The 22,238-nt window shown below is 40.5% G+C and overlaps 6 protein-coding genes across 8 annotated transcripts; 3 read left to right on the plus strand and 3 right to left on the minus strand.

The window, feature by feature from the left end:
- Positions 1-732: 732 nt before the first annotated feature.
- LOC103848966 lies at positions 733-3,101 on the plus strand. Its single transcript, XM_009125802.3, has one exon. It carries the CDS (start codon positions 1,248-1,250, stop codon positions 3,018-3,020), a length of 1,773 nt encoding a protein of 590 aa, XP_009124050.1. The 5' UTR covers positions 733-1,247; the 3' UTR covers positions 3,021-3,101.
- Positions 3,101-7,165, minus strand: LOC103848967 (cytochrome P450 94B3). The gene has a single exon (XM_009125803.3). It carries the CDS (start codon positions 6,510-6,512, stop codon positions 5,034-5,036), a length of 1,479 nt encoding a protein of 492 aa, XP_009124051.1. The 5' UTR covers positions 6,513-7,165; the 3' UTR covers positions 3,101-5,033.
- Positions 7,166-7,437: 272 nt separating this feature from the next.
- LOC108870504 lies at positions 7,438-21,889 on the minus strand. 2 transcript variants are annotated; one of them, XM_033283577.1, is made up of 4 exons: positions 20,058-21,889; positions 8,649-10,855; positions 7,859-8,553; positions 7,438-7,779 (listed from the first exon to the last, which is right to left on the minus strand). In XM_033283577.1, the coding sequence occupies exon 2, from the start codon at positions 10,708-10,710 to the stop codon at positions 10,492-10,494; it is 219 nt and encodes a 72-aa protein (XP_033139468.1). In that variant the 5' UTR covers positions 10,711-10,855; positions 20,058-21,889; the 3' UTR covers positions 7,438-7,779; positions 7,859-8,553; positions 8,649-10,491. The 2 variants fall into 2 exon arrangements, with proteins under 2 accessions (XP_033139468.1, XP_033139467.1); XM_033283576.1 differs by having other exon boundaries at positions 20,066-21,888.
- LOC108870505 lies at positions 10,850-18,275 on the plus strand. The gene is made up of 2 exons (XM_018655983.2): positions 10,850-13,078; positions 18,076-18,275. The coding sequence occupies exons 1-2, from the start codon at positions 12,939-12,941 to the stop codon at positions 18,146-18,148; spliced, it is 213 nt and encodes a 70-aa protein (XP_018511499.2). The 5' UTR covers positions 10,850-12,938; the 3' UTR covers positions 18,149-18,275.
- On the plus strand, positions 13,096-17,804 carry LOC117131436. Its single transcript, XM_033283574.1, has 2 exons — positions 13,096-13,495; positions 15,012-17,804. The coding sequence occupies exon 2, from the start codon at positions 15,013-15,015 to the stop codon at positions 16,075-16,077; it is 1,065 nt and encodes a 354-aa protein (XP_033139465.1). The 5' UTR covers positions 13,096-13,495; position 15,012; the 3' UTR covers positions 16,078-17,804.
- Positions 18,549-20,058, minus strand: LOC103848968. Of its 2 annotated transcripts, XR_004454619.1 has the most exons (3): positions 19,788-20,058; positions 19,382-19,690; positions 18,549-18,781 (listed from the first exon to the last, which is right to left on the minus strand). XR_004454619.1 is itself a non-coding variant. In XM_009125804.3 (2 exons), exons 1-2 carry the CDS (start codon positions 19,996-19,998, stop codon positions 19,482-19,484), a joined length of 420 nt encoding a protein of 139 aa, XP_009124052.1. In that variant the 5' UTR covers positions 19,999-20,058; the 3' UTR covers positions 19,368-19,481. The 2 variants fall into 2 exon arrangements, 1 of the variants encoding a protein (XP_009124052.1); XM_009125804.3 differs by lacking the exon at positions 18,549-18,781 and having other exon boundaries at positions 19,368-19,690.
- Positions 21,890-22,238: the final 349 nt, after the last annotated feature.

Consider the following 22,238-nt stretch of genomic DNA (forward strand, 5'->3'; position numbering starts at 1 on the left):
AAAAAAAGTATTCCCCTATAATAATAATCTTCAAAATAAAGAATAAAAAAATTAGAGATTGTTATTTCTTTCCCTATAAATAGAGAAAAAATAGCAATTTCTATTTCAAAGAAATATTTGGAGGGGAAAAAATAACAATGTGTTGGAGATACTTTTAGAACTATCCCCTTGTTATTGCATAAATGAATATTTAGAAATTGACACTTCTCTCAAGTGGTGGGTTGGGCTTTTTCAACGGTGGCCCGCATTGAGAAAAAAAGCGCCAAACACTGAATTTCCAGCGACGATACCAGTAAGTTGTAAGGGAAAGATAAATCCTCTGTCTGTGTAGGATGAGAGAGGCCTTAGTCTTATCGAGGGGATTTCGTCCATCATTCTAGGCATGAACTTCTTGTCTTCCAAAACCAGGCTCCACGGTTTTCGTGATATGGGTTAGAATCCTATAACATTTGTTCAAGGGAAATATATCTATTCAAAAATCTTCAATAAATAAATAAAATTTGGCACAATATTTGAAAGATCCCACAAATCAGTGCACAACAATTATGACTGACACAACTACTGGACTCAAATATATAAGATCTATTTCAAGAAAACATCTAGATGAAAACATTGAGAACCGGATACTCATAATCATGCATGTTTAAGAAAACTATAATAGTACACAATACTGTTTCTTACGTTAAGTATCAAGTTTAAAATAAAAAAAATAATTAAAGGGTTCGTGCATGGATTCACTTAAATTATTTGTCTCTTTTACTATCCCAAAGACTTTTAATTAACAAAAGATAAATTTAGCACTTTTCTAAATTAAAAACACACAGAGATATTTATACTTTACTTTTGAAAATAACTAAATTTCTTTTATGATATATAAAAAAAGTTGAAGACTGACTCTAAAATCCTAGATTCCTTTATCAAGAAATCAGGAATTTAAAATTGGTGAGATTAAGAACTTGAAAATCTTATGCTATAATTGGATATTACATCCTAAAATTATGTTGTTTTAAAAAGATATTTCCAAAATAAATTGATAAGTTATAGTAAAAAGTCTATAAATATATGTCTGACTGCATACAGTCAACCAATTTATACACGTTTTATTAATAACACTTTGACCAGAAAAAAAATAGTTTACACTATATTAGTATAATTGTTTGGAGAATAGAGGTCAAACGGTTTCAAAACGTAAATGTATAGTTTTGTGGCCTGTTATCATTATTACTGACCAAGAGTAAGAGAGAAGAATGCAATCGTCTAATGAAAAAGCCTCTAAACTTTTGAGTTTTCTTTTGATTATAGTATTTGTTAACCATGTATTTTGCGACGGAAATGGAACCATCTCCGATTTGAATCTCACAGTTAGCATATCTCCGCATCCATTACCTGTAGAGACAAGCTTCAAGATTCCTTCTCCATTACCTGTAGAGACAAGTTTCAAGTTTCCTTCTCCGTTGCCTGTTATCCCTCCGGGTGGTGAGAAAAACTTCGGGAATGGAAAGATAGATCTTGGAGGTCTTGAGGTGATCCAAGTCTCCATCTCAGAGTCAACGTCACAGAGGGTATGGAGAGCATTCGAGGGAGGGCCCGACAACATGGGAGTCAGCATCTTTGAACCCATCAATCTTCCTGCTGGTTTCTTCACACTTGGTTTCTATGCACAACCCAACAACCGTATGCTTTTCGGTTGGGTTCTTGTTGCAAAAGACGTATCCGGGAATAACTTGAGACCACCAGTTGACTACATGGAACTCGGTAACACTACCTCAGTCGTCGTCAAGCAAGAGGGGCCAGCATATTTTTGGCAGCCTTTATGTCCCAACGGGTATGGAGCGGTTGGCGTGTTTGTCACTACTTCTCCGGTGAAGCCATCTTTAAGACAAGAAACAATAAGCTGTGTCAGATCGGATCATACGGAACAGATGAGCGAAGCCGATGCATGGGTATGGGGGATAGAAGGAGTTACTGTTTCTAGTTTGAGACCTGCAAACAGAGGAACAGAGGCAGCTGGTGTGTACACAGGGACATTCAGCTTTCAGCAACTAAATTTTCCTCTTCCGTCTTTGTCCTGCCTGAGAAATACAAAATTTGACTTGTCTAGCATGCCAAGCCAAGATCAGACTAGAGATTTATTTCGAGCCTATTCTCCTTTGATTTATTTTCATCCGAATGAGGAGTTCCTTCCTTCCTCTGTCGATTGGGTTTTCTCCAACGGTGCCTTGTTATACCAGAAAGGTAACGAATCTAACCCCGTCCCGGTTCAACCCAACGGTTCAAACCTTCCTCAAGGCGGCTCGGACGATGGCTTATACTGGATGGATTATCCAGCCGATGAGAGTGCCAGGGAAAGGGTTAAGAGGGGAGACTTAGGAAACACAAAAGTGTATCTACACATCAAGCCAATGTTTGGAGGCACTTTCACTGACATTGTCGTCTGGATATTCCTTCCTTTCAACGGCAATGCCCACCTCAAGATTTTATTCATGAAGAGCCTCTCCCTAGGGAATGTCGGTGAACATATTGGAGATTGGGAACACGTTACCTTGCGGATCAGCAACTTCAACGGCGAATTGTGGCGTGTCTACTTCTCTGAGCACAGTGGAGGAAGTCTAGTGGAGGCATGCGATCTAGAGTTCCAAGGTGGAAACAAGCCTGTGGCTTACGCGTCTTTTCACGGACACGCAATGTTCTCAAGACCCGGACTCGTGTTGCAAGGCCAAGACGGGAACGGCATAAGGAATGACATGGCGAGAAGTGACAAGTTCTTTGATACTAGTACTGGTTATGAGGTGATTGCAGGACAAGGAATCGTGGAGCCACCGTGGCTAAATTATTTTAGGAAATGGGGACCAACCGTCCAACATGACCTTGAAAAGACCATTGACGGTTTTGCCAAGACATTGCCCGGATTTTTGCGTAAGAAATTCCGTGAGCTCACTGACAAAATACCACATGAAGTCCTTGAAGAAGAGGGTCCCACTGGACCCAAAGTCAAACAGTCTTGGAACGCTGATGAATAATATTCATTCACTCATTCCTGTCTCGGATCCTCATATTTAATTAAACTAAAATAAATAAACAAACTACATTGGCTATTTGATTTTGATTTTTCCTTCTGTGGATTTTTTTTCATATGAGTCAGTTCAGTTTGATGGGATAAAAGAAAGAAAGCTATTTAGTGAAACTTTACGTAAAATTATAATTTAGCAAAAAAAAAAATTACCTAAATATGTATTAAAAACTAAAATGTTATTCTTTCTGAAAATCAGTGTTTTAGAGAAAAAAAAATTGTTTCAAACATATTTATTTTGTATATTTTCTGTGCACTTTTATTATTATGAAATATATGGTAAACAGTAAATTTTAATAAAAAAGTGTGTTTATCAAACTTTTATTAGCTTAGGTTTTCTGAAAATAGTTGATAAATAATGTATTTATAATCAAAATTTATTATAATTTGTTTAATATATATAAAAACACCAAAGCATACATCTTGTTAAAACATAGTAAATATTATTTCAAAATAAAAATTCTTTCAAATTGATTTCAGTCGCATAATCTAAATGTGTTTTGTGGTATGCAAAGAGAAAACTAATTGCATTCATATCGGGGTTAGACCCAATTAATAATCAAGAAGGCATGGCATTGTTGTGTGTGTCTGTTTCAAGAAAAAACAAAGCTCGTAAACCGGTTCATTTCTTTCTCTGATTGCCATGTCAGGGTTAGACAATTAATGGCCCATGCAGCTTTCCATAGAGTTTTGGCCTCAGCACATATATCCCCTCCTACCATCCACCTAGAACACATGATTAAGCTATGGGGGAGCAATCCCGCCAACGAGCTAGCGTGTTATGATGTGCTGGTGGCAGAGCCGGTCCTAAGTTTTAGAAGGGTAGAAGCAAAAAAAAAAGAGTGTGGCCACTTATCAAAACAAAAAAATAAAAAAATACATACTACAGGATATTCGAACCCGGGATGATGCAAAGAAGTCTATTATCTCTGCGCTATACCACTAGACTAAAGACGTTTTTAGTAATTTTGTGGCCAAAATATCTTGTTAAATTTGTCGGCCGGAAGCATGGGCTTCATTGGCTTGGCCCAAGGGCCGGCTCTGGCTGGTGGAGGTATCATTCCCCGATCCTAAGGGACTTTCCAGTACCATGTTGAAGAGAAAAAAGACATGGAGAAGGGTCGTTTTCACGGTTGGAATTCACCAAAGCCTGCAACAGAGAAGTAGATTGAAATGCTGAGAAAGAAAGAAAGTCGCCCCATCAAAATACTAATACACTCACTGAAAATTTGCTTTCAGTTATACGTTACTTTTGGTCCAGAAGCCAACAATCACTAAGGAGTTCCTTATTTTCACTATGCAAGTCAGTTAATATGGCTGTTCAGCTTCTCTTTCTTTTAGGTTATTTTGTCAGTTATTTCCATCAAACATCAGCTATGGATACTTAACTTTTGGTATGTGCTAACTGCGGGTGCATCATTAAAAATATTAATATCTTGCCTTCTTTTTGTAAAGTGCATATTTACTTTGTTCTAATTTTTCCAGCACTTTTTCAGAAATTTAATATCACTTATTTTGTTTTGTTGATTGTTTTACTCCAAATTGACAATCCAAACGGTATAAAATTTAAATATTAAAAAGAATTGATTGGATCTAGTATTTAATATCAATATTAATGTGTAATAGTATTGTATTATTAATTGAGATATAAAAATACTAACGAATGTACTCTCACGTTGCTTTTAATATACGTATGACTTCATAAGAAAAATAAAGATGTAATAAGTGCTTAATTTCTTCTCAACTAAATTTATTTTCCAGACAATAATATTATAGTAATAGTTTTTTACTGATGTTTATTGAAATCTCAAAAATTAAAATGTGGGGTTGGTTTACCCAAAGAAGAAAGGAAATAATACGATCATGGAAACATTTTACGTACATTCAAAAGAACCATAGTGATCATTGACTTTCTTCGGACTGTTAGTAACCATTTTGACAGAAAATGCAAATCTGGTTCTCTTCATCGAGATCCATCTCTCCGGCTAACGCGGACTCGCATCCCACCAGCCATGTGAGCCGTGAGCATTGGCACAAAAACCGGTTTGTCCATACCGATCGGTTCAAACTGAAAACGGTGAAGCATGGAAGCCACAACGTACTTCATCTGCAGGTACGCCATCTCTTCCCCGAGACAAACCCTCGGACCGGCTTGAAAAACCGGAAACTTGAAAGGGTTCACTTTCTTCAAAACTCTGGTCTTATGATCATAAGACTCAAACCATCGGTTTGGTTTAAACTCATCCAAATCTTTCCCCCAAAGCTCCTCCATTCTCCCCATCCCATATGGAAAATACGTAACCCGGTCTCCCGCACGCACAGGGGTACCGTCTGGTAAACGGTCATCGGTTAGGGCGTGTTTGGAATCCCAAGGCACCGGAGGATACAATCGCATCACTTCACACAAGCACGCTTTCAACAGACTCAGTTTCTTGAGTGATTCGTAATCGAAGCCCCCGGTTATGTCCTTAACCGATCTGATTTCATTAACTAGCTCACACTCGGTTGTCTTGTGACTGGAGATTAACGAAAACAAGCGCGTGGTGACCGCCGAGGTCGTGTCCCTCCCGGCCATTACAACACTAATTACCATATCTCTCACAGCCTCGTCGCTTTCTCCCGCGACGATCAACCGCGACAGAAAATCGCTCTTGGTATTGATCTTCTTGTCTCGAATGATCTCATTGACGCAGCTATGAACTTTTTGGACAGCGTGTCTGAGGTCTTTCTCAGATCCAAAACCGACCAGTCTCTTGAGCTTCCACACGAAAGAGAGCGGTGCGGAACCACGTCCAGCGCTAACGGCAGCCGCAGTCTGAAACGCTCGATCGAACTCAGAAACGGGTGAAGACGGGTTTAAACTGCAACGATCGATCCCGAGGAAAACAATGCACACAATATTGAAAGTGAATCTCCGGAGAAGCTCTTGGAGATCGAAGGGTTGATAATCTTGGGCGGCAGCGTCCAAGAAGGACAAAAGCTCGTCCTCGACCTCGTTCCTCAAAACGTCAACGTACTCTCTCAGCGACCTGGGGGTGAAATCATGAGTAGCGAGTCTCCGCTGCTTTACCCAGAGCTTTCCGTCCACGTTAAATATCCCGCCGCCGAGAAAGTCTCCAAGAATCTCCGTGAAGGGTTTGCCTTTCGGGTAGTTATCAAAGTTTGTCTTGAGGATATACTCGACGTTGGATGGGTTGGCCGTCACCACGGTTCTCCGGGCAGCCAAGCGGTTAATGATCACTGTCCCACTTCGGGATTCGGTTAGGAGCTCGGTATACCAGTCCAGCAACCGGTTCCGGTTCGTATAGAAGGAAAGTAAGCATCCGATAACCGGGTATGTTTTCGGCGTTATAGAGTTACGTACACAAAGAGATTTTCCAGTAGAGAGTATCCAAACCACGAGGAAGAGAAAAGGAAGAAGAACAAGAGTTAAAGCTTCCATTGTTGATGATGAGCTTCAAAACTTTTTCTAAAAAAGGATACGACAATTAGGAAACGGTCAAGAGACCATTTCTTCTCATTTTTTTAAGCAACAAAAATTTAGTCTATAGAGATTTGACGCACGAGCCTGAATTAATCGGATCCCAGTCCCGCAATATTATTTATCTATGCTGCTCTCTTATTTATTTGTTTATTGGTATGACTTTTGTCAATGATTTATAGTTGCTTTCCATTAATATAAATATATAAGTATATAACCCATAGTGGAGTTCCATTAACTTTTACCCCGACATCATCTTATTATTTAATAATCCTCTTGCTTCTTCAATCTTCTACACAACTAAAATTATTTTATTTCATCCAATGATAATGTGGTTTAGGTTGTGTAACATCCATGTTCGATATTTTACCAAGTGTTGCAAATTGACGCGAGAATTGCGGTCCTAGGGACGGACGAATAATATAATATGTTATACATGCAAGGATCATGTACATATTATCATACGAGTAAGGCTATAGGAGGAGCACACGTAGATTATTGTCCGACAAAACAAGGTATACGATCAATAAAAATACATAGGAAACGAGCTGTGGCACTATATCGTAACTCTTAAATAATCAGGGAATCAATCTATTGGGTTGGTTAGAAAAAATGCCAAATCTAAAACACATGGAGCAGCTAAAAGAGAAATATTTTTCTTTTGAAATACTGCATCACAATAGTCAGCCAATCTTTCTATTCTCGATACTATTTTTATTGTTTTTTCTTCCCAGGAAAAGAGGATAAATAGCGATCATACATCATTAAAGAAGTTTGATCCTTTTTCCTTCTCAGTAAAGGAATAGTTACATTCCGGCCTTCTTCCAAATTTGACTAGGAGGAAAGTGGACTGTGAAGTAATCAAGGAGCATACACTATAGATAAATGTGCTCAACCATATGATTCCATGCACATTTATTATAACAATAATAATAATGCATCAAAATCTGTAAAACAGTGGTATACAAAAATAATGCACCAAACGACGACCAAAAGCTAAAAGAGTAATCACAGGTGGATACATTTTTTTTTAATAAAAGGAGTGTTTTTTTTTTGAAAGCGAAAAAACAAGGTCGAAAAAGGACATACAAAGCGGTGGTAACTTGGTCTACAAGTTAAGAGTGTGGCCTAGATGGAGCAGGACACGGTGCCACGAAGTGTTGAGCACCCTTCTTAGGTTCCACACTGACTCTACGTTTTCCGGCTGAACAATGGCCGCCGAATCCACCTGCCCATCCCCACAATTGTTAAACGAGATGATGTCAATAATCCACTAATTATCTGAGAATAATGTTGAGAGGATTTACCGCTTTGGCGATGACCTGGGAGACATCAATGGTGGCTTCAAACAGCACTGGAGTTGTGTTCAGAGATGTACGTAATGCTTTCCTGGTTTCTGTGTTCTAGAAGCCTTCCACCCAGCTTCTGCCTCCATCCATAGATATATCAAATGCGGTCTGGTTTAAGGAGCAGATCCCAAGATGTTCCTTCATCATGTGGCTGGCGATTAACCAAAGACTTCCAACTAAGGATAGGCTCATCTCTTGGGGAATGCAAGTGCCAGATGCTTGTGTTTTATGCGATGCTGCAACCGAATCACATCAGCATCTGTTCTTCCATTGTCCGTGTGGCTCAGATTCTGTGGACGCCTCCTTACTGCACCTCCTTGCGACATAAACACAGCCATCACCATCATTCAACAGCGAAGTCAGGCCTCTCAGTCCGCTTCCTGCTCCGTTCTGAAGCTTATACTCCAGGTAATGGTCTACAACACTTGGAAGGAGCGAAATGCTATGATCTTCCGAAATGAGTATCTGTCAGAACCAGGTTTCTTCCTTCTTGTGGATCGAGCTATCAGGGATAGGCTTCTCTCCATTCCCACTCCCTCGGATGCCTCTGTTTCCCTTCTTGGCTTGTATTTTAGTTTTACTTCGTAGGTTTCTTTATTTTTTTAATAAATATTCTCCTCCCCCTTCTTGAAATAAGTTGCTAGGCAACAATTCTGTAAAATTTGAAAAACCTTTGGTATGAATTTAATATTTACACAAAAAAACACATATTATAATAATAATAATAATAATAATAATAATAATAAACCTGATATATTTGATGAATAGGGTGACGGCCACGGAGTAGCTGGTTAGAAGAAACGAGATCCAGAATGAGAGAGGGAGGCAAAGTTGAAAGAAATGGAAGAAGATGAGGACCTTTCGATGTGATCAACAATGGGAGCGGGCGGGGCCATGATTCGCTTGTAGAAAAGAGTGACATAAGAAACACTAAGGCAGAGCGAGAAGGCTCCGCATTGAAGGGCTCCTCTCCTGTCAATCGAATGAATACATAACATAGCAGATCAGAAACAAAGCAAAGAAGAGCTTTCCTTTGTGTTGACTTTGAGACAGAGGTCACGAGATGGTTCCTGATAGTTAGTATTCCGACGGCCCGCGAATATCAGGCATATCCATAAACCACCACCACGACGCTTCCTTTGCTTGTCTTTGTGGTGGTCAGAGTAAGAAGGCTTTTGTTACTTTGTCAAAGAAGAGTCTCAGCCCAAATATCCCAAAAGGCTTCTATTACGGCCCAACCAACTTTCGATTGGGCAAGTCAGTGCCTCCAACATTTTGCTTCTTGACTCTCCTTTTTTCTTCTTCTTCATGCATATTGTTTTGGTACTAACACTTAACTCCTCCATTAGACTCACCCCTCTAATTAGCTCCAAATTGTGGCCCTAATCTCTTCTTTTGGTGGTGATGTTGCAGCTTTTTTTTTTTGTTTTTTTTTTTTGATCAAACCAACTTTCATTACTAAAATCAACAGGACATAAGTTTACTCATCCACAAGTGGAGAGTTTTTCAAAGCGAAAAGAGCCGATTTGGCCAGAGAGTCTGCCTTAGAGTTTCTAGCTCGCGGTACATAATGAAAAGAAACAGAATTAAACTTAGAACATAGCTGATGGATATCAAACAATATTCCTTGGATTTGCAGATAGTTCTCCTTTGCCACTAGGAGAGTGATGAGCGTCTTCGAGTCTGAAAAGACCTGTAGAGAGGGTACGCCTTTAAGAACTGCTGTGGAGATAGCAGCTTTCAACGCCAAGGCCTCTGCTACAAGGGTAGAGGGGATATGTTGGCGTTCTGAAAGGAAGTCGCCTGCCAGTTTCGCGGAAGCGTCATGAAAGTGCCTGCCCAGGCCACAGTTTCCAGTGGTTGCATCAGATGCCACACGCCAAGTTTGATGACCTGAAAAAACAGAGGCAATAGGCAGGTGTTCATTATTCCTACTGGACCTATCATGTTCCACAATGAGTGGCACTTTAGTTGGTAACAATTCATCATTAGCTCCTTTCCAAGCTCTAGCATCTTGTACAATCTTGAGGACCGTTTCTTCGGCTGTGAATTCTTGGTCTTCAAATAGGAGTTTATTCCTGTTGGTCCACAGTGTCCATACGGCCCAAGGGAACAGCGGGACCTTTCCTAGTCCGGTGGGTGGCAAGTTGATCGTGCGCTGACAGTCATTTAGTAAGGAGGTGACAAAGAAGACGTTTCTAGAGGGATCCGTTGGAGGATGTAAGATCGGGAGATTATTCCAGACTCTTGTGGCAAATAGGACAGTGGAGTAGAACATGGATATCTATCTCCACGGCTCCGCATCTCGTGCAGTTGATGTCGACTTCAATTCCACGGCGTCTCAGATTTGTTCCCACTGGGAGAGCATTCACCGATGCTTTCCACATATGCTTTCCACATATGGTGTTTTTCTTCTTCTTGAGATGACCATAATAATATTTGATCATGCACTATATATTTTTTATTTATTTGTTATTACATGATAGATAGTAGGCAATATCTCCGCCGATAATTTTACACCAAAATCACATGAGGGGAATTTGTACAGCCTAACTTGTAGACCTTTTATAATTATATGAGAAATAAACAAACTAGATGTGGATGTGGATGTGAATTTGAATGGCGATGACCAAAATGGTGATAATAGCGAAAAAGAGGACGGCATGAACCAGTATGGATATGCCACTCGTGGTCATGTTGCCGCACTCCAACACCCGTCTCCTCGCCGGCAGCTGAAAGAGAAGTCCCGGAGATAACACTACAAACAGCACCACTGCTACCGCCACTGGACCCCAGTCAGCTCCTCCCATTTCTACCGATCTCAAGTCGTTGGAGCGCTCCAAACTATTCGATCGTTTTATCTGATATCAAAGAACTAATTAACTAGAGGCAAAATTTATTGTATAGCATATACACACACTACTGCACTTGCTTGGTATATATATATATATATATCTATGAACGTGTGTGAATAGGTGTTCGTTGCTCAAATTCAGTAATATTTGGGATTATTTAAGGATGACAGAAAAAGGCAGAAGGCTTGATTGGTATCTTCTTTTCTTCTTGTCTGTGGTTTCTTGATTGCCACTATATACATTTCTTTATGTAAAGTTAAAAGTGTTGAAATATACTTGATTGCATATATTGGGTTGGTTTCGATTCTTTTGCTTTTCTACTGCGTCTTAACCTCATTTCATAATTAAGAACTACTTGATTTGATTGGTATAACCGCGTTTAGTGCATGATTAAAAATATCAGCGTTAATGTGGTTTTGGGTCTATTCTAGTGATTACATATATTTTCTGACTTAGAGAGTTAACGTTCTCACTTTTGTGGTCGTTAATTCCCAAGGCTTCGTCTCACTTTTCAGCTTGATGGTCGTTGAGTTTAGAGGACTACTGTACGTCATTGGTTGTTTAAACGTGGTGTTTGCCCCTATCTTTATTTGTTGTATTTGCTTCCTTGTAATAGTTGTTTTTTTGGCCATGATGGCTATGTTATCATGTCTTGTGAACACTTTCTCCATTTTTAGAGAGTAAGATTCTATAAAATTGAGGTTTGTCCAAAGAAAAAAAAAAGAGTTAACGTTCTCAAATTCCCCTATATTCTCTTTATAAATTTTATGATTTCGTATGTCATTTAGAGTTGCTTTACGCCAAATACATAGAAGCAACAATTATTTGTTATATATATTAAAAAAAAAAGTAAGATTTAGTTCAACATATACAGTACTTGTTATATTTAGGCTTATGGACTAATCCCAGAAAGGATGCATGAAAATGCCTCAAGACGATCATTTGTTCTAGGTTTGAATTTTTGGTCGTATAGGAACGAGTGACGACGGTTGCAATTAGGGGTGGGCAAAAAAACCGAACCGAACCGATCGAACCGAACCGACCGAACCAAAACCGATTCGAACCAAACCAAAGTCCATTTCAAATCTTTCAGTTGAGATTTTTCCAACCCGAACGGTTCAGTTCAGTTTGGTTTAAACCGAACCGAACCGATAAACCGAAGTGTTTTTATAGTTATTTAAATTAAAAATATTAGTAATATCAAGATATTAAAATCTTAAGATTAAACCCATGTAATTTTCTTTTGCACGAAGTAAATCTTAATATAATTTGATTTCCATAACACTTCGTCTAACTTTTGTAATATTCGTCATTAAGCCCACATAATTTTCATGTTAAGTTTTTTTCAATAGCGTATACTTTTAAACCCTAAAATTAAAACCTAAGCCAAGTCTAATTAAATTGAATTTAATTTACATACTTAATTTTTTGTTATGTCCAACGTGATTATTTCATGACAACCATACATGTATGTATTAAAACATGATTTCTTGTACAATAAATAAACTAAGAGAAATCCGATTAAACTGAACCGAACCGAAGTACAAACCGAATCGAATACAAGCCAAACCGAACATAAACCGAACCGAACATAACTGAACCGAAATCGATCCAAACCAAACTAACTATGGTTTACTTCAGCTGGAAAAGTTCTAGAACCGAACCAACCAAACCGAACCGAACTCGAACCGAACCGATAAAATAACCGAAGTGCCCACCCCTAGTTGCAATACTTTACGAAAAGAGCCAAGGCAACATCAAACTTTCGGGTATATTAACAAACAATAAGCTTAAACTAGAGGCTAAGTACATCTGCACCACAAAGCAATATTAAACCCCTAGAATCGCAAAAGGTGTCGTCTTCTTGCGAGACACGATTCCCTCAAGACGAGAATCATATGCTTAGGTTTCAAACAAGCAATGCCATTATATATAAAGATATATTTAAAGTACGGTTTATAGATATAATTTTGAAATTCAAGTCAAAGAATAGTTCTTTCCTTCATCCACCAAACTTGAGAAGAACCCTCCTTGCATTTTTATTTATGCTCAAGCCACATCAATAAACTGTTACACCAAGATTCAATTAATTTACACATGCATTATATATAAACATATAAGTAAAACAGTACACGTATATATATAGAGAATAAGGAGAGACGTAGGAAAACAAAGAGATCGAAATGGGGTTGGACTGGGGACCGGTGTTGATGTCGGTGGTTTTTTTCATATTGTTGAGCCCTGGAGTTCTGTTTCAGTTGCCTGGAAAGAGCAAAGCGGTTGAGTTCGGTGGGTTTCAAACAAGCGGTCCTTCCATTGTCATGCACACTGTAACGGCCCGGTTCCTGGCCCATAAAATTTCCCAAAGAATATGGGCTTCTCTACGGCCCATTTGGCAAAACCCTAGGGCTTCCCCTTCCCTTTACTATAAAAAGAGATGCAGTCTCCCTTCCTGCCTCATCACAAATCTGAAGCGAAGCTCTGCAGAGAATTCCCGGAGGTCGAAAACCCTAGCCGTCGAGCTCTCTCTCCTTCTCTCCTGCGCCGCCTCTCTCTCTCCTCTCTCTCTCTCCCGCGCGTCGCTCTCTCTCTCTCTCCTCGCCGTCACCCTCTCTCTCTCCTTGCCGTCGCACGCTCTCTCTCTCTCTCCCTCTCGCCGGCGCCGTGAAGTGGTGGTGCTGACCAGATCTCAACCTTCTCAATCCTCGTTTCCAGATCCAGATCCAGATCTAAGACTAAGGTGGAGTGTTTCGAACCCAACCTTCTTTCATGGTTCTGTATACTCCTATATGTTGGAGTTGGGTTGATTAGACCCTGTTTGGGAGTTAGGTTGATAGTACATGGTATTGCTAGGATGATAGAGGAATGAATCATGATGCATAAGAACCCTCATATTGATAAATGGGACTTGATGAACTGAATTGAATTGTTGTGGTGATGGCTGATTGGTAGCTGATACTTGGTTGCTTGGTTGTGATGTCCCATGTGTGGTTGCGATTGAAGTTAGGATGCTAGAGAGAAATAAATGCTAGGGTGATAGATGAACAATGATTATAAAAGTTATTGAAGTAGAACTTGAATGCGATGTGTATTGTGTGTGACACCGATAACGGGTGGCGTCTAGTGATTGAGTCCAAGTACAAGTAGAAATGAAAAGGGGAAGTAATTGGGAATGGAAAGGGTTAAGTGAAAGCGATAAGGAAGTGAAAGGATAAGTAAAAGTATGAAAGAACGTTGTTAAGGTTAAGCATGGGTGGGAAAGCATATAGAGAGTCTAAGGAAAGTAGGTGGGGTAAGTAGTCCACGCTAGGTATCCATAGGAGATGTGGCGAATCCACATGAATATGGAGGCACCCATAGGAGATGTGGCGAATCCACATGAGTATGGGGTAGAAGCCTAGTGGGGGGCTACCCACTGAGGAAAAGAGGAAAAGAGGAAAAGATGAAAAGAGGAAAAGACGAAAAGGATATGCATTGTAGGGTTTTAGCTCATGGTCGGGTACAGGAAGTTAAAGAAGTCATAGGATTTAGTCGGACTGGTAAGATGAGTCGGTTAAGTCTAGGGATGGCGTGTGTGGCAATGAGTGAGATCATTGTATCGATTGATTACTAGGTTGTTAGAAGTGAATGGAAGTGTGTGTAGAAATTACAGATGGTGATAGGAAATGATAAAATGCATTAACTGATTGTAGTGGCTAGTCAGTCCTAGTTCCCGCATAGAGTAGTATAGAGTGTCATGCGGGCAGGCTGGTCTAGAGCCACTTCACTGAGTAACTTGTTGCTCACCCCCTCCATTTCCATTTTTCCTTGTGCGCAGGACTGTAAGTAGAAGTATATGGATGTGGGTGTGACGGTATTTTCAAAGAAGGTTATGCGCTCGTCTCTCGGGACCAGTAACGGGACACGTAGGGTTGTCTAAATGAGTAGACACGTGTCCATAACGCCCCTTCGATAACCCCGGTCGGACGCCGGGGGATCGGGTTGTTACAATTGGTATCAGAGCGGGTTAAGATCCCTTAGTTCTGTCCTAAGGGATCGGCATTTCCGACGTTTAAAAAAAAAAAAAAAAAAAAAAAAAAAAAAAAAAAAAAAAAAAAACATTTCTATATATTTCGTTTTCGGAAAAAAAAAAAAAAAAAAAAAAAAAAAAAAATTTCTTTGCAAAATTACTGAGTATTTTCGGATTGTGAAAGATTAATTGAAAATCCCACTATATCCATACTTCTATTATGGTTCTGATTGAAATTTTATTGCAGGATGTTTTCGCTTGACCATTACGAGTGGAGGATGCCGCGTATGCACTACGGACGGAGGAACACCAGGGAGTACGCCCAAAGGCGTCACTACGACAGGGAGGGTAACTTGGTGCTACCCATGTTTCCGGATCCTGAAGAACAGTACAGGGAGTTTCCATTCAGGTACCCGCACGAGCAGACTATGAAGCATAAGGTGTTGATGCCACATTTCCAGAGGATGGCTATGGAGGAACGCCTACTGCAGGGCAATGCGAGGTTCCAGCTGGCAACCGAAGAGGGACCCCCGAGGAAGCGTGGCCGTCCATGCAGGACGCCAAGTGCAGCAGGGGGACCCTCAAGGGTGTTCACCGGGAAGTGCCAGTGTGGAGTGCTGAGCAAGAATGCTCAGGAGGACCGATCAGTCGCTGGATACACGGAGGACTTCATCAACCAAGCCAAGCTGTGCAAACCAAAGAATGCAGAGACGTGGTGCATATGGTATAAGAACGGGCTACGCAAGGAACTCCAGGCGCAGTTGAGGGGTGTTTTGGAGCCCTTGGAGTTCGCGCTAGTGAGGCGGATGGCAGGCTTCGCCATGGAGGCAGAAGAGAAGATTGCAGCCGATGTGGCCGCTCTCTCGAGCATGGAAGGAGGAAACCCAGGTAGGGACGTTGATGGCCATGAGGTGCCGGTAGGGGCACCCGCTAAGGGAAAGCGGGGGCGTCCGCGAAAACTACCTACAGTGACATGTGATTGTGACGTACTGGTCCAGATGGTTCAGAAGCCACGCAAGGTGAGAGATTACCTGGAGGAGTTCTTGGATACGGCCAAGATGTGTCAACCGAAGCCAGCTGAGGAGTGGTGTCATCTGTTTAGGGCTGGGCTACGTGGGGATATTCGTGAAGAACTCGTGGGAGTCCTGGAGCCTCTGGAATTTGCACTGGTGAGAAGGATGGCTAACCAAGCACTGCATGCGGAGGAGTGGTTGGCGGAAAAGGAGGCGGAGGCCGAGGATGACCGCGTCGCAGAGGGCGAGGAAGACCTGGGATCCGAGTCCCGCTGCCCCTCGCCATGTCAATGTGGCTAGACGAGATCCTAGGGACGATTCGTAGGAGTAGGACACGTGTTCCGCTATTGGTTTTATTTCATTTATTGGTTATGGGGGTTGGTGTTTTTCCCCTTATTTACGGTATTCTGTATTTGTGCAGATGTGCTGAGTTTTCTTTTACAAACTATTGTAGTCCTACTCCTTTTATTATTTATGACATTCCTTCGTTGGTTTTAAAGATTCCAGTAGAGTTATCGTGTCATGTATGCCTCCCTTGATTGTTGTGTGAATGTGTGAATCCATTTTGGTAACGAACGATTGGTCTGAAAGATGTGGACTTTGGAATTCGGGGACGAATTCCGATTAACGGGGGAGGATTGTAACGGCCCGGTTCCTGGCCCATAAAATTTCCCAAAGAATATGGGCTTCTCTACGGCCCATTTGGCAAAACCCTAGGGCTTCCCCTTCCCTTTACTATAAAAAGAGATGCAGTCTCCCTTCCTGCCTCATCACAAATCTGAAGCGAAGCTCTGCAGAGAATTCCCGGAGGTCGAAAACCCTAGCCGTCGAGCTCTCTCTCCTTCTCTCCTGCGCCGCCTCTCTCTCTCCTCTCTCTCTCTCCCGCGCGTCGCTCTCTCTCTCTCTCCTCGCCGTCACCCTCTCTCTCTCCTTGCCGTCGCACGCTCTCTCTCTCTCTCCCTCTCGCCGGCGCCGTGAAGTGGTGGTGCTGACCAGATCTCAACCTTCTCAATCCTCGTTTCCAGATCCAGATCCAGATCTAAGACTAAGGTGGAGTGTTTCGAACCCAACCTTCTTTCATGGTTCTGTATACTCCTATATGTTGGAGTTGGGTTGATTAGACCCTGTTTGGGAGTTAGGTTGATAGTACATGGTATTGCTAGGATGATAGAGGAATGAATCATGATGCATAAGAACCCTCATATTGATAAATGGGACTTGATGAACTGAATTGAATTGTTGTGGTGATGGCTGATTGGTAGCTGATACTTGGTTGCTTGGTTGTGATGTCCCATGTGTGGTTGCGATTGAAGTTAGGATGCTAGAGAGAAATAAATGCTAGGGTGATAGATGAACAATGATTATAAAAGTTATTGAAGTAGAACTTGAATGCGATGTGTATTGTGTGTGACACCGATAACGGGTGGCGTCTAGTGATTGAGTCCAAGTACAAGTAGAAATGAAAAGGGGAAGTAATTGGGAATGGAAAGGGTTAAGTGAAAGCGATAAGGAAGTGAAAGGATAAGTAAAAGTACGAAAGAACGTTGTTAAGGTTAAGCATGGGTGGGAAAGCATATAGAGAGTCTAAGGAAAGTAGGTGGGGTAAGTAGTCCACGCTAGGTATCCATAGGAGATGTGGCGAATCCACATGAATATGGAGGCACCCATAGGAGATGTGGCGAATCCACATGAGTATGGGGTAGAAGCCTAGTGGGGGGCTACCCACTGAGGAAAAGAGGAAAAGAGGAAAAGATGAAAAGAGGAAAAGACGAAAAGGATATGCATTGTAGGGTTTTAGCTCATGGTCGGGTACAGGAAGTTAAAGAAGTCATAGGATTTAGTCGGACTGGTAAGATGAGTCGGTTAAGTCTAGGGATGGCGTGTGTGGCAATGAGTGAGATCATTGTATCGATTGATTACTAGGTTGTTAGAAGTGAATGGAAGTGTGTGTAGAAATTACAGATGGTGATAGGAAATGATAAAATGCATTAACTGATTGTAGTGGCTAGTCAGTCCTAGTTCCCGCATAGAGTAGTATAGAGTGTCATGCGGGCAGGCTGGTCTAGAGCCACTTCACTGAGTAACTTGTTGCTCACCCCCTCCATTTCCATTTTTCCTTGTGCGCAGGACTGTAAGTAGAAGTATATGGATGTGGGTGTGACGGTATTTTCAAAGAAGGTTATGCGCTCGTCTCTCGGGACCAGTAACGGGACACGTAGGGTTGTCTAAATGAGTAGACACGTGTCCATAACGCCCCTTCGATAACCCCGGTCGGACGCCGGGGGATCGGGTTGTTACACACACTCTCCTCTTCTTCGCCTTCATCACCATCTCTCTCATCGCCCTTAACATCCACATCTACGCGGCCTAATTAATTAAACCCAGCTTCACTTCGTCTAGTTCCTTTAATTTCTCAATATTTGCGTCTTCTTGATTTCTGATTCCCTTGTCGAATTTTTATTAATTAATGGTTTATCATGTTATTCATCCTTCTATCATGAATTCGTCCGTAAATTTAACTTTATAAACTCCACGTATACATACATATGCATGGGAAGATGGGCTGATACAACTTAATTAACATAGGAAAAATATAATAAGTGCGTTATACAAGCTCTTAGCTCTAGGGTCAGTGATATATATATGACGAGTCAGAACATGGTCAACTGCTGAATCAAAGACCATGTTCTTTATTCATGATAAAGTGTGGTACAGAAAGTTGGAAAGATGAGGTTACATAAGAATAAACCACGCAGTTCAAGAATTAGAGCTGAACCTTGAAGTGTATGTATTAATGAGTCAACACATCGCTAATTACAATCAAATTAGTGGTTTGACCAATTCCTCTTATTATTTATTTTTATTCAGCAAATAACAAATGACGTGTTCTGCTTTCCCCCATAATTCACGTACACAAATCTGATTGCTTCATATCTCGTATGAACTAAAGTTTCAATTTTCCCTCTTTAAATCAGTAAAAACCTAAAAAGGCTGTCATAACCACCTCTTCTTCTCCTGCTCATACTCTGCTGAGGTTTGGACTCACTTCTCCGTGAGGTTTGGCATCAACCCCATCTCCTCTTCTTGGGACGATACAGCTCACTCTCTCCTGTCTCAAACCGGAAGCAAGCACAAAATCTACCTCTCTATCCTGACTTGGCAAGCCACGATATATGATCTCTGGTGGGAACGCAACGACCGACTACATCGAGGCAATTTTAGATCCCCTCACCGGATCATCTCCAAAGTTTCCTCTACCATCAAGAATCGCATCTCTTCCCTCAGGCCCGAACGCAACTCACTGGCTAGCAAATTGATCCAACTCTGGTTTGTTCTGTTCCCAGCCTGATCGCTCCTCTGTTTTTCTCCATTTCATCTCTCGTCAGCCTAACTAGGGTTCTAACTAGTTTTTAATCTCGTTCTACGATTGTTCTAACTAGGGGGGTTGGGCCTCTGTTTCATTCTCCTTGTTTGGGCTTCCCCTTTGGCAATTAGGTTCTAATGGGTTTCTATTGGGTCTGTATTAAAATTGGCTTATTGTCACTTTTGCTACTCTTCTTTTTATTTTAATGCAAGAAATAGTTCAAAAAAAAAAAAAAACAACCCAACGAAACTTGTATTTAACTTGACGATTGGCTTTAAGCTTTTGTGGCGAGTGTTTTTTTTTCTGACGTGTTCTGACAGATTTATAGGTCACCTAAATTCTAACGGTCAACATCTTCATGATCTAAGCTAACAACAGTCGTCGTCAGTCTCTCACAATGGTCCAGCTTGAACCTTTCTCGAACCGAAGATATATAAGAAGCGGCTCTAGCGTCAACACAATCTTCCATACCATTAATCCCTCTGCCGATCAGCTTTTCTCTCATCTTGTTAAGCTTCTTGTCCATATCCTCCCCCTCATGAGCCACGGCTGCCAAACACATCACCACACCACTGGTCATTTGGTTTATGATATGAAGCAAATATATAGAGATAAAGAGAGAAAAAGATTTAAGTTAATTACGTACATGGTTGAAGGAGGAAGCTAACTTTAGGAGGAAGAGGAGTTACGTAGTTATTGAAATCAGGTTGAGGAGCGTAGGAAGTTGTGGTGGAGGAAGTGTAGTGAACATTATTGTAAAGGTCTTGGGAGGCAGTTGGAGGCTTGAGAGCTTTGCAAAAGGGCAGTAGCTTAGCTATCTTGAACCCTCTTGATCTCCTTGAACTGTTCATCTCCATGATCGAATTAATGACTTACGTATACTACTCGTTCTTTTCTCCTGTTGTTGGCGTTTCACATGTATGCATCTATATATATATATATATATATATATATACGGAAAAGGGTCGAGTTTCGTTATACTAAAGCCAAGACATGCAGGGAGATAAGGTATCGAAGACGCGTGGTCCTTCCCCTTTCAAATGATATCACTCAGAAGCATCAATTTTTTGATGAATAACTCTCAACTTTCATGCTCGACAAGCCACGACGATACATCCATATCGGTGTCGTCAAAGAAAAAAAATGTGGATAGCTTTTCTGTTATTGTTAAAGAATGGGGGACAAATTTATTCGAGAAGGATATTATAAACAAAACCAAGCGAATAACGTTATCGTTGTGCGGTTCACAGCCAACATTTTTATTGCTCAATGGATGTATATCTACTACTGGCTTTTTTTTTTGATAAAACACACAATTTCATTTCATAAATAAATAGCCTACACTCCATTAGAAGAAGATGAGTTTAGCAATGAGAGAGCTGATTTTACCACAGTATCAACATCACATTTAATATCTACTGTTTAGTATGTCGTTTTCAACTGAAAAACTATGTTTCTTCCATTCAGATTACAAAATTCCAAATAATTTTAAATGTGTTGTGTGACTAATTGTATTCTAATGTATGTTTATAATTAAATAAACTAATTATAAATTATAATTAAATAAAATAATTTAAATTATTATTTTTAATATGTGTACATTGGATTATATAAGAAAGTATACAATATGAAACCGCATGAGTGTTTTCTTAGAACACTTTAATAGAAAAGGAAGAAAGACTTGGCATATTTTATTTTAAAACTTAACTTGGCATATCTTTTGAGAAGATTCTTATAAATGTATATATTCTGTTACATATTTGCTTTTTATCACATGGTCCTTCCAAAGGTAGCGTTTTTTATTTGCTTACGTAGACATTAAAATATTCCAGATGACATGTGGTCTTTAGTTATGATTAGTTTTTTGTTCTTATCAAGTAATCAAGTATGGTTTCGATGCTGCTCATCCAGATGACTTTTAACGCCAATGCCTCTGCTCATCCAGATGACTTACCTTTAACCAGATAGCTACTCTCTTCATGCTCAAAAGCATTTGATGTTGCTTCAAATTGTATGTAATCATCATTCAGAGTTTTTTTTCTCTCATGTATATGAACCACAAAAGAAACTTCTGCATGTAAGTATAACATCACGGGTCCAGAGGACAAACATTTCTCCCCCATGTGGGGAGATGTCATATATTAAAAACATTAAATTAAGAACTCCGGATAAGATTTTAGAACATTAGATAAAAAACCCTCAATTATTTTATGATCGTAAACTTTAATATTTCTTCTATCATATATAAAAATCAGTTAAAAGTAACTTTTATTTTTCTTGCCTAGAGGACGAACATTTCTCCCCACACAGGGAGACGTCAGTTTCATTGGAAGTAAATCTTGTTTGAAACATCATATGCCTAATTGTGCATCTTATTCATTCACCCACAAGGTGTATGTACAACATAATCATCCTAATCTAACCCATAATAGAAACACTAGATTAGTCTAAATCCCTTAGATATAGAAATACATCTTTGTCTCATTATACTAATTAAATAATATAAGGATATATATACATACCAAGGGGTTAGGATTTATAGGGTTAGGATTTAACCCTAGGCTAAGGTTTAGGGTTAGGGTTTAACTCTAGGTCAGGGTTTACCCTAGGGCAGGGTTAGGGTTTAACCCTAGGGCAGGGTTTAGGGTTAGGGTTTAGGGTTCGGGTTTAACCCTAGACTAGGGTTTAGGGTTAGGGTTTAACCCTAGGACAAGGTGTAGGGTTAGGGTTTAACCCTAGGGCAGGGTTTAGGGTTAGGGTTTAACCCTAGGCCAGGGTTTAGGGTTAGGGTTTAACCCTTGGGCAGGGTTTAAGGTTAGGGTTTAACCCTAGGGCAGGGTTTAGGGTTAGGGTTTAACCCTATAGCAGGGTTTAGGGTTATGGTTTAACCCTAGGCTAGGGTTTAACCCTATGGCAGGGTTTAGGGTTAGGGTTTAACCCTATAGCAGGGTTTAGGGTTATGGTTTAACCCTAGGCTAGGGTTTAACCCTATGGCAGGGTTTAGGGTTAGGGTTTAACCCTAGGCTAGGGTTTAGGGTTAGGGTTTAACCCTTGGCTAGGGTTTAGGGTTACGGTTTAACCCTAGGTTAGGGTTTAG

Source organism: Brassica rapa, unplaced genomic scaffold (assembly GCF_000309985.2).
Source record: "Brassica rapa cultivar Chiifu-401-42 unplaced genomic scaffold, CAAS_Brap_v3.01 Scaffold0923, whole genome shotgun sequence".
Lineage (NCBI taxonomy): Eukaryota > Viridiplantae > Streptophyta > Magnoliopsida > Brassicales > Brassicaceae > Brassica > Brassica rapa.